We start from the raw sequence: 11,503 nt of genomic DNA on the forward strand, positions 1-11,503 counted from the left end.
GGGGAGGGCAGGATGCTATGTACTATGATATGGAATCAATCCCAACAAGAAAACTTCGGCACAGGTGAAATGTTGATGTAGAGAGCTGGCTTTTGGGCCCAGGGTCTTTGATTTACTTGGCTCTGGTATTAATGGAAGCTCCTTAACATTACTGCCATTCCTATAGCACCAGCTCTCACTGAGGTATTCAAACAATAGTCTTATAACAACCCTAAAGAAAGCATTGTAATTTCTGGAGCTGGTAGCAATGGTAAGAAATCGGGCCTACAGTCCTAAGCTGCTAGTTCTAAGTAGATCTGCATGTATTCCTGGACAGTATAAAGACTAACCTGGTCTCAGATCGCTGGGATGGATCCATTTGAAGGACATTCTGAGTGTGGATTGGCAGTACGTGGTAGTTTCTGTGCTCTTAGCACCACCAAGTGTGTGGTATTTATATAACACCTCTGTCATACATTATCCTAGAAATACATGCTCCCTTGCTGGCTTTTTTTTAGGGTTTCAGTGCTAGCACAATGATAGACTTGTGTGCATCTATATATGTTCTATTTCTCTCCAGGTTGAGAATGAGCTGGAGGACCTGATAGATGAGTTGCTTGAGAGGGATGGCGGATCTGGGAACAGTACAATTATAGGTGAGAGCCCCAGAACTGAGTAAAGCCTCTTCCTTTGCCTCAGTCTCTCTTGGGAGGACCCTTTTTCTCATCATCTGCTTGCTCAGCTCTGCCTACGGGCTCATAGCCAGCCTAGATTGCTGCTTGTCTTGATGTTGACTGTCTTACAATTGAAAAATTCACAATCCATCAACAGACCTGTGGTGGGTCTGAAGTGTTGCCTATGTGGGGGAGGTGGTGGGGGTGGCCAACATTATAGATGATACATCAGGCACATTAAGAGTGTTTATTATTCATGGAAGCCTAGAGTAGGCTATAAAGGCTGTAGGGTGAGAAAGTGCTTTCCTTTCAGTTCTTCAGCAAAATTCAGGGGCTTTCTGCCTCTGAGTCTCAGTAGTGTAACAAAAAATGATCATTCCCTAAGGGTAGCCCTTTTTACCACTGAGAGGGAAAACGGCTAAGTACCCTACTGTCACCTGGCTCCAAGGGTGTATGTGTTACTTTTTTATTTTATTGATGAAAGAAATCAGATGAATAGTGGAAGTAGACAAGTATTTTTAAATTTGACAAGGCTTTTTTACACCCGTTATCCTCTGTGGTTTTACAATTAGTGGAATTGGCAAGGCAGGTGTGATCATCCCATTTTACAGATGAGGAAACTGAGACTCAGACTGGTAAAGTGACTGGCCAAGCTCAAGTAGATAGTCAAAAGCAAGAGAACCTAGGTCTTCTCCCTCATCCAAAAAAAAGGATGTCTGCTGGGTGTACATAGCTACTTTAGGCACACCCAATCTGGAAAGGGGAGTCCTCTGTTGTTCAGTGAAGGCTCTGCTCTGTAACCTTCAGTGAGCAGAAGTGGAGAGGATGAATCACAAGAGGACGTGCTGATGGATGAAGCTCCTTCCAACCTCAGCCAAGCTTCCACCTTGCAGGCCAACCGAGAAGGTGAGAGTGCCGAGGCCGGAAAGGCCTCCCTTCTTGCCCTGCACGTCTGACAGATATTGCACTAGGGTTTTCCTGGAGGCAGCTGCCCAAATATGCAGAATAAGGAAGCATCTGTCTGCATGCGCTGACATACACCATCCACTTTATCCTCAGCCAGTTTTTCAAATAACATGTTACTACTGCTTGCCCAAAAGTTTGTCACTTCTTACTTGGTTCGCTTTCTTCTCACCTACCTGCTATCATCGCTCCCGATTCCCTCTTACCAATAGGATGCAGTCAGTAGCAAAGTAGGGCTGGAAAGGCAAGGGGGCACCAGCAGGCTTGGCCAAGTCCTAGACCATGGCTCTTCAAACCTCCACATTCAGCCACCCTGCTCAGCGTTTGATGCATTGAGTAGCACTTTTCAGGAAATCAGGGCTGGCTCACTTAGTCTGTATATCACCCCAGATCTGGTTCTTCCTCTCCTAGAGTCAGATACCACATCGCCTTCCCACTCAATCTGCTGGCCTGCACAGCAGCCTGTTTTCTAGCTACTCAGTATAGTCCTCCAATGTGCTCCCTTTGTTTTAGATTCCATGAATATCCTGGACCCTGAGGATGAGGAGGAGCACACTCAGGAAGAGGACAGCAGTGGCAGTAACGAGGATGAGGATGATAGTCAGGATGAAGAGGAGGAGGAGGAGGAAGATGAGGAAGATGATCAGGTGAGGGGGGACTGTGTTGGGTTGGTTCAGACAACCTCTTCCATGGGAACACAGAGCTGGAGAAAACCAACAGCCTGGGTGGCTAGCCTCAGCGCCTCCCTCCCTCATGTGCAAATGTGGCCATGACACCAGACTTCAGAAAATCCTTACCCCCAGCAATTCTCCATCTCCTATTTTCCCCTTAAGGAGGATGATGAAGGTGAAGAGGGAGATGAAGACGATGACGACGATGGCTCTGAAATGGAATTGGATGAGGATTACCCTGATATGAACGCTTCTCCCTTGGTCCGATTTGAGCGCTTTGACCGGGAGGATGATCTCATCATTGAGTTTGACAACATGTTCTCCAGTGCTAGTAAGATACAGGGGCTCAGTTGGGTTTTATCTCTTGATTCTTATACCCTTTTCTAGGGTAAGCCAAACAGTGATTGAAGCAGAGCAGCTATGAATCTGATAGACAGCACTTCTTTTCCTATGCCAACATTCTGGGGCAAGGGCTATCTGAATCCATCTCTCTCAATAAGTGTATGCTTAGCAGAAAGAATAGTGAGAGGCTCTTGTTCTCTCCACCTCAGTAAACAGGCAGCTAATTTAGAGCCTGGACGACTTGATTTGCTTGAATTTTATAAAAAATGGGATACCAAGGCTGACTGCGTCAGGCACCCTATAGTAACAAGGCATTCAATAGTCTTTATTTCTAACACTGATCTTGAGAGTTTGTATGGACGCCTTTGAGCTTGGCATTGGGGAGTAGATTTGAGCACATTCACTTTGTTCATCAAAGATGCATCTTTTCGGGGGAGAGAGTGAATCTCTTCCCTCCTCCCCCATCAATGTCACAGTTCCCTTTTAGCATCGAGCTCTTAAAATCAACCTGTCTTGAGAAGGCAGCTCTTAATCCCAAATCACAAGCATGATATAGCAGAAAAGACTGTTCTGGTGGGTTGTCTTGGCCAAGTAGTCTCTTACCTCTTTGAGCCTCAGTTTGTCGCCTGTAAATGAAAAGTTTGAAAAGGAAAAAAAAGGGTTGGATTACATGATTTTCAAGATACCTTTTATTTTGTGATTTTCTTTGCATTTTTGTGATTTGCTCTTACCTCTTTGAGCCTGTTTGTCGCCTATAAATGAAAAGTTTGAAAAGGGGGGGAAATGGGTTAGATTACATGATTTTCAAGATACCTTTTATTCTGTGATTTTCTTTGCATTTTTGTGATTTGCATCGATCTTCCTTACGTTGAGCCTTTGTTTATTCAACAAATGGAACAAATACTTGAGGAGTGCAAAGAAAACAGCCCTTTTCCCTCATAGGAGCTTATGGTCTATTAGGAATTATAAATAAGCAGGAACTATATTGTAGTATGGTAAGAAAGCACAGAGTAAATGGTTAGTAAGCCAGTCTGTAGAGTCAGAGGAAGTGATATCTAAGCCAAAAACAAGAGAACAGGTGAAGACGAGGGAGAGGACTCTTCGAAGTGGCAGATGCAGGATGTTGCCGAGGGGCCTGGAAGCATCACTGTGGCTATAGTGTGGAGAATGGATTGGGAGAAGGTACTACTTAGGAGGCTGTTGTAGTATTTAGGTGAGAAATGGTGGCATAAGCTATGGTAGTGTCAGTGATCATAGATGAGTTGTGGGAATGAGGGAGAAAGGACAAAGCTCAGGTTTCCGTGTGAGGAAGTAAGGCCCAGGAGACATGGTTCTGCTTGAACAATCATGGAAGGAAATTTTTTTTGGCACTGACACCTTGCATATTGTCCTTGCAGCAGACATCCCCCCATCCCCAGGAAATATCCCTACCACCCACCCACTGATGGTACGCCATGCAGACCACAGTTCCCTGACATTGGGAAGTGGCTCCTCTACGACACGTCTCACCCAGGGCATCGGGCGCAGTCAAAGGACCCTAAGGCAGCTGACAGCCAATACAGGTCACACCATTCATGTTCACTACCCTGGGAATCGCCAGCCCAACCCTCCTCTCATACTCCAGAGGTGAGTTACAAAGGTTGTTGGGCTCACTGGGCTTCAGCATTGTCTTAACCTGGAGGGAGCAGATCATCACTTAATGCTCTCATCACACACACAGATAACATATTTGTCCCATTTCCTTGTAAACTATATGTGCAGCCTTTTGGGGAATGCCAAATGATATAACATGTTCTTTTGCTTTTGGTGTATTCACTAAGCAGTCATTAAGCATCTCATATACCAAGCACTTAACACTTTAGGTACAGACAGAGCATGATTCGTGCCCTAAGGTTTAGTGTTTCTTTCACTTCTGAAGTTACTTTTAAGTAGTTTTAGAAATGAAAGAAAGGGTTATAGATACCTTAATGGTCATTGTACAAACTACAGTGGGTGTGCAAGGGAGGCATTATCAGTGACACTCACCTTGTGCCAGGAACTGTGGACTAATGTGCAACCTCAGCCTGAATAAAGTTCACAAACTGATGGAGTAGTTACACGAAAGTAACTTCAACTTATTTGTTGTGTGATCGGTTCGTAATAGTGCTGCGCATTTCGAGAGGATGCAGAAAGGGTCGCACAGTAATAAGTTGAAGGGCCCCGATGTACAGTGACCATGGCATTCCACCATCACCCTACAGGTTACTTGGTCCCTCTGCTGCCGCTGACATCCTTCAGCTGAGCAGCAGCCTTCCCTTACAAAGCCGGGGCCGGGCCCGCCTCCTGGTGGGCAATGATGACGTCCACATTATTGCCAGGTCTGACGACGAACTGCTGGATGACTTTTTCCATGACCAGAGCACAGCTACCAGCCAAGCAGGCAAGTTTGTGTGATGCATTTTTGTCAGATTCTACTTTTTCTCTGCTGAGGGAAAGCAGCACAGTATCTGCCCTGTCTCGAAAAGCCCCATTTCATAATAGAAGCCAGAACCACTCAATAACCTGGCCAAAGCAACAAAAATTTTATTTTTCTAAATATGTTATTATTGATTTCAGAGAGGAAGGGAGAGGGAGAGAGAGATAGCCGATCAATGATTCTCTTCATTGATGATTCTGTCTCCTGCACATCTCATACTGGGGATTGAGCCCTCAACCCAGGTATGTGCCCTGACCAGGAATCCAACTGTGACCTCCTAGTTCGTAGGCCGATGCTCAACCCCTGAGCCATGCTGGCTGGGCTATAAAAACTTTATTATCTCTGGTACTTATGATGTGCCAGTCCTTGTGACAGACACTGGATCCTGTTAGGAAAATACTGTGATTATTTAGTCGACACATGACAAGGCCAAGAGTCTCATTCTCCTTTGTTCTTCTACAGGGACCCTGTCCAGCATCCCCACAGCCCTGACCCGCTGGACAGAGGAATGTAAAGTCCTCGATGCTGAAAGTATGCACGACTGTGTTTCAGGTGTGTGGTGACCGCTTAGTTATCAGGGCAGTAGTGAGCCCTCCAGTGCTGAAACAAGTACATGGAAAGTGGTTTCCCTGGTTCTCTGAGGCCACAAGCTCTGCATCTTTGGTTCCTCCCTCCACCTCCCCTGAGTAGCCTCTGATCTTTGCTTCTTTGATCCAGTTGTTAAAGTGCCCATTGTTAATCACCTGGAATTCCTGAGGGATGAGGAGCTGGAAGAAAGGCGAGAAAAACGGAGGAAACAACTGGCTGAGGAAGAAACAAAAATAACTGACAAAGGCAAAGAAGATAAGGAGAACAGGGATCAGAATGCACAGGTGATTCTTAAGGGCTGGGGAGATTCATCTTTGGCTGTGTCTGTCTGCCTTAACTTTCTATGATTTTGACATATACATGGCACCAAGATTCATTGAAGAATCCTTGGATGTTCACATTGAAACTGAGAATTTGCTGTACATTCACATCGTTTTGGGGGAGGGGGGGAGAATTCAAACCCAGAGGGGAAATAATTTCTCCAATGTCTTGCTGGGGAAAACGAGTCAGAATCAAAGCAGCTCCTGACTCAGCAGTCACACTATATAGTCACTACCTTCAGTGACTGCAGCTGGGCAAAAAGAATGACCTTTACTATGACCATGCTCTTGATGGTTCAGTTCCATTTGTCTCAGTAGATAGCCTTACAAAGTGTCAGGGCAGGGGGGTGGCTTACCAGATAACCCCATTCTTTCATCTTCTTAGGCTTCAGAGCAGAAAAAATGTTTTTACCCTGAACCCCATCACCACATGTCATTTTCTAGGGCTTAAAATCTCTACCATGATTTTGGTTTAGAAAGAAGCTAGCTACCTACCTTTTTCTGAAATTTCTGGAACCTCCAACAATGTAGCTTTAAAATACATGAATTATAAGCTAATCTGTATAATAAAAGCCCAGTGAATATTACAGTGGAATGACCAGAACAACTGGTCACTATGACATGCATTTACCACCAGGGGTCAGATGCTTAATGCAGTAGCTGCCCCCTGGTGGTCAGTGCGCTCCCACGGCTGGCAAGCACAGTGGTGGTGGTGGGAGCCAAGCAGTAAGGACCAAGCAGGCAGGTGGTTAGGATCAGGCCTAAACTGGCAGTTGGACATCCCCCAAGGGGTCCCAGATTGCAAGAGGGCGCAGGCCAGGCTGAGGGCCTCCCCCCGCACAAATTTCATGCATTGGGCCTCTAGTAGAAATTAAAAGACTTCAGTGAAACACTTTATTATACCCTACTCAGCAGTTAAGGTATCTGATGGATTAAAAAGGATATTGTAATGTTCAGTTTTGATGAGCTTTTACTAAGAAATACATTTATATAGGACTTTTACCTAATCCTATCTAATAAAAGAGTAATATGCACATTAACCATCACTCCTCACTCCGTCAGTCCGTCACAAAGATGGCTGCGGCCACGGACCTGGAGCGAGCAGGAGGCTTGTGTTGCCCGAGGCGATAGAGGAAGCCAAGCTTCCCGCCTGCCCTGGCCAGCCCTGAGCTCCACTCAAGGCTACAAAGTTTCAATTATAGAAGATAAATAAATCCCAGATACCTGCTTCCCGCCAGCGTGGCCTCCACTCAAAGAGGGGCTGAGAGCCTCGGTTGCCAGGGGCATCCCGACCTGGGCTTCGCTTAAGGCTACAAAGTTTCAATTATAGAAGTTAAATAAATCCCAGGTACCTGCTTCCAGCCCGCGGGCGTGACCAGCCTGAAAACGGTCCTCAGCGCCTCACCCAGGCTGGCCAAGCACCCCAGCGGGACCCCCCACCGTGATCCGGGATACCCTTCAGGGCAAACCAGCCGGCCCCCACCCGTGCACCAGGCCTCTATCCTCCTTCCTATATAATAAAAGGGTAATATGCATATGGACCCTAATAGCAGAACGACTGGTCACTGTGACACACACTGACCACCAGGGAGCAGATGCTCAATGCAGGAGCTGCCCCCTGGTGGTCAGTGCGCTCCCACAGGGGGAGTTCTGCTCAACCACAAGCCAGGCTGACAGTACAGCGGTGGTGGCAGAGCCTCTCCCACCTCATCAAGAGTGCTAAGGATGTCCGACTGCAGCTTAGGCCTGCTCCCCACTGGCAAGTGGACATCCCCCAAGGGCTCCCGGGCTGCCAGAGGGATGTCTGACTTCCATCTTAGGCCCATTCCCCCTGGGAGTGGGCCTAAGCCAGCAGGGGGACATCCCCCGAGGGGTCCCAGACTGCGAGAGGGCACAGGCTGGGCTGAGGGGACCCCCCCCCACCCCCACCGAGTGCACAAATTTTTGTGCACCAGGCCTCTAGTAAACAGTAATATTGTTTTAAACACATAAAAAGGGATAGAAAATGAGCAAACCTGGCATGTAATGGAAAAAGCTGAAGTGGACAAAATGAGCCCAGGGAAGGAAAATACATGTAGATAAAACTTTGAGAAATTCTTGCTGGTTTCATGATTGTGTTCAGGTCATGTCCTACATCCAGCCCAGCTCTAAAATGGTTTTTATTATCCTTCTCATTCTTTAGTCAGCCACCTGGCAGTTTCCCACTTATTCCCAAACCATCCTTGAACATGAGTATGTATTAGAGAAATTGGAGATATATTTGCACACTTAAGTACTCATCTTCCATTCAGGCCATTGAACTCATAGATGGCATATGTGTGTGGGGAGGGGGATGGGTGGCTATTACAGTTGAGCTCTAATGTGTTTGCAGAGTCCCACATTGGTCTGTCCCTTCTCTTTACAGTGTGCTGCATCTAAGACAAATGACTCCACTGAACAGAACCTCTCAGGTAACTCTCCCTTCCTCTTCCTCTTCTTTCTAATTGGTTGATTCTTTCTCCTGACCCTTCCAAGTAGCTGGCCCAAGAGGACTGAAGATGAACTCTGGTGCTCTGTGGGATGAGGTAGTAGATTGTATAGTTTTAGGGTCATACCCCATCTTGGAGATAACTATACAGTCTACTGTCTTTCCCACGGTGGTACGCTTCCCCTTCGACGTGCTCTGTTCAGCTTCTCGTTTTGATTATATTGTGTAGCCTTCTGGTATGTGTAGTGAGGCCATGTGTCCTGTCCCCTTTGGTGACCTCCATGGCTCCCAAATGCCAGTCTTCAGTGGAAATGAAAAAATAAGGGAGGTTGAATGAGTTTTTCAGGAAGCTGAATTTATCCAACTTTTAAATGAATATATTTTTAATAGAGATTATGTCCTTAGTTCTTTGGTATTGAAATACTTTTATGAAATGATATTATGGGATTTTTTTTTCTTAGCTCAACTAAAAGTCGGTAACCCTATGTTAGTCTCTTTTTACTTTTTGCTTTCTACGTAAATTTTATCCATCTGTGGAGTCTAAAAGTCTAGGAACATTATCTTGAGTAACCTGCCATTGGGGAAAGTAGCTTTGTGGGCTAAATGGTGTTACTATTACATGCTTTCTGTTACTCCTAATCTTAATGTCAGTAGCTATTTTGTGAGTCTGATAGGTCCATGTGGTATTATATGTCTCCCCACCCCTATTTCCTCAGAACTGCTTCCCTATACCTTCTATCTCCTTTGGCACTTGAGTTGGGAAATGATTGTACCAAAGTCTACACAGTCTTTTTAAAAGCAGTGAAAGAGGGTAGGTGTCCTGGTGCCCTTAATTTAGCAAGTGATCTTTGAAAGGGTCTGTCATCCAGTAATATAACCTCTTGCCTACTGCCCTTGCTAGAGGATTCTGCTCATGCCGGGGTGAGGTAGTAAGTTGTATTGTTGTGTGGGGTAGGGATTTAAGGCCCCAATAGAAGATAACTATACAACTTACTACTTTCCCTGGTGTGTGGCATATTCACACTTAGTCTTGGCACAGTTGCTTCCATCAGACAGAATTACAGATGTTCCTTGGATAATCGGGACTAGAAGAAAAGAGTGGTCGAAGGGGGCAGGTGATATTTAGAGTGGAGCAAATATAAAGTGACTTGAATTTTTCCCCCTTCTGGGGCACAGAAAGTATTTAATTTTTAGATTCTACAAAGAGATCTCCAATTCTTGGGACTAAGATAGCGCTGTGCCTTAGCCCTTATCCTGGGTATACCAGTTCAGCCACAGGCTATTCCTAGAAGTACTTGGTGGTTGGGGGGAATTCTGCATCACTGGCTGGGTGGGATACTTGTCAAGCCACATGTGCTGATTGAGTGGCTCCCCAGGTTCTTGTCTGATTGCCTTTTAACACACCTATTGTCATTCTTTCCGAGAAAGATGGGACTCCTATGCCTGACAGCTACCCAACAACCCCATCTTCAACTGATGCAGCTACATCTGAGTCCAAGGAGGCCAATGTCACTTTACAGCCTTCACAACAGCAACCAACACTCCCAGCTCCACCAGCTTTGGGAGAGATTGCTCAAGAGCTGCAATCCCCAACTGGAGAAGGTGGAAACTCTGCACAGCTATTGATGCCTATAGAGCCAGGGGAGTTGGTGACCACAAGGCCAAGTGGAGAAGGAGAAACGACTCAGATGGAGTTATCTCCAGCTCCCACTATAAGTGAGTACAATTTCAAGGTTTTGAGGGGGGGTAGTTCAGGAGGAGAAAATAGATATCTTTGTAGTTTCTCTTTCCTCTCTTACTTTAGAGAAATAGTAAAAACTCAAGTCCCCAAATAGTAGAATCTTAGCTTGCACATTAGCTTTCTTAGCTAAAGTTAAGATTTCTTGTCTGTGTCATCAAGTGATCACTCTGTTCCTAGGCTATCATGCTGGGCTTATTATTTACTTCTTTTAAAATAACCCTCCAAAGTAGATGGTGTTATCTCCGTGAATAAACTGAAACTTAGAAGTGAAATAATTAGCCCAAGGTCAGTAAGTAGTTGAGGTGAGATTAAAACTCAGATCTGTGTGACTAAAGCTTGCTCTCGTTCCATAGTTCTAGGGATGGCAAGCACATAACCCCACACGTATAGCTCTCCCATCCTGGCAGATATAATTTATCTCATGGCACTGTTTCCTATTGGTGTGAAATGGGGCCTGAAAATTCTCAGCAGTGTTCCAACAGGATAAATTGAAACCTGTTTGCCATCACTGCTCTGAACTATGCTGTCTGTGATGTGCTCTGGAAAAGCCTTAAGATATAGGGGTTTTTTTCCTTCAAAAAACCTTGTTTGTTGAGATAAATAGAACCAATATGCATGTACATATAGTGCCTGTGGGAAAATCTGCAAGTGACAGGATCCCTGACCTGGGGTGCCTAGGAAAGATGTTTCACAGGCATGCCTGGAACCCCATAAATGTTCAGCAGGTGATAGAAGGGACTAGAGCTGAGCCTATTAAAGTAGATGAAATTGAGGGGGAACACAGACTATCGTGGCATGAAGGTAAAGAAGTGAGAGGTCTGATCTGGCTGCTTCTTAATTCCAGGCAGAGATCTAACCTCTCCATGTGACTTCCTCCTAGCCTCTCTTTCCCCAGAGAGAGCTGAAGATTCTGATGCACTGACAGCTGTCAGCAGTCAACTGGAAGGCTCTCCCATGGACACCAGCAGCCTGGCTTCCTGTACCCTAGAGGAGGCTGTGGGTGACACCTCAGCAGCTGGCAGTTCTGAGCAGCCCACAGCAGGCAGCTCTACTTCTGGGGATGCCCCACCAGTTGTGGCAGAAGTGCAAGGCAGGGGTGATAGGTCAGGGGAACCTGCCCAGTCCGGTGAGAACAGGTAAGCATTATGTGAGCAAGAGGAGGGCAGGATGTGTTGGTGGGTATTTCAAGCCACATTCCTACTTGTTAACTAAAACTAATGCATATGCTGAGAAAGGGGTATTGTAGGCATATTTTATAAATAGAAAACATGATACAGAGAACAACATGAAAATGATTTCCTTT

The 11,503-nt window shown here is 45.7% G+C and overlaps 1 protein-coding gene across 1 annotated transcript in view; it reads left to right on the forward strand.

The window, feature by feature from the left end:
- Positions 1 to 11,457, forward strand: part of HUWE1 (HECT, UBA and WWE domain containing E3 ubiquitin protein ligase 1) — a 133,406-nt gene extending 121,949 nt beyond the window's left edge. Inside the window, exons 55-65 of the mRNA XM_081115440.1 lie at positions 560 to 635; positions 1,461 to 1,559; positions 2,130 to 2,263; positions 2,450 to 2,618; positions 4,027 to 4,255; positions 4,870 to 5,048; positions 5,547 to 5,636; positions 5,802 to 5,956; positions 8,397 to 8,442; positions 9,888 to 10,175; positions 11,081 to 11,457. Of these exons, the coding sequence (XP_080971566.1) occupies positions 560 to 635; positions 1,461 to 1,559; positions 2,130 to 2,263; positions 2,450 to 2,618; positions 4,027 to 4,255; positions 4,870 to 5,048; positions 5,547 to 5,636; positions 5,802 to 5,956; positions 8,397 to 8,442; positions 9,888 to 10,175; positions 11,081 to 11,340 (1,725 nt within the window). The 3' untranslated portion in view covers positions 11,341 to 11,457. The remainder of the gene's footprint in view (positions 1 to 559; positions 636 to 1,460; positions 1,560 to 2,129; positions 2,264 to 2,449; positions 2,619 to 4,026; positions 4,256 to 4,869; positions 5,049 to 5,546; positions 5,637 to 5,801; positions 5,957 to 8,396; positions 8,443 to 9,887; positions 10,176 to 11,080) is intronic.
- The last annotated feature ends 46 nt before the right edge of the window (positions 11,458 to 11,503 follow it).

Source organism: Myotis nattereri, assembly GCF_964212035.1.
Source record: "Myotis nattereri genome assembly, chromosome: X".
Lineage (NCBI taxonomy): Eukaryota > Metazoa > Chordata > Mammalia > Chiroptera > Vespertilionidae > Myotis > Myotis nattereri.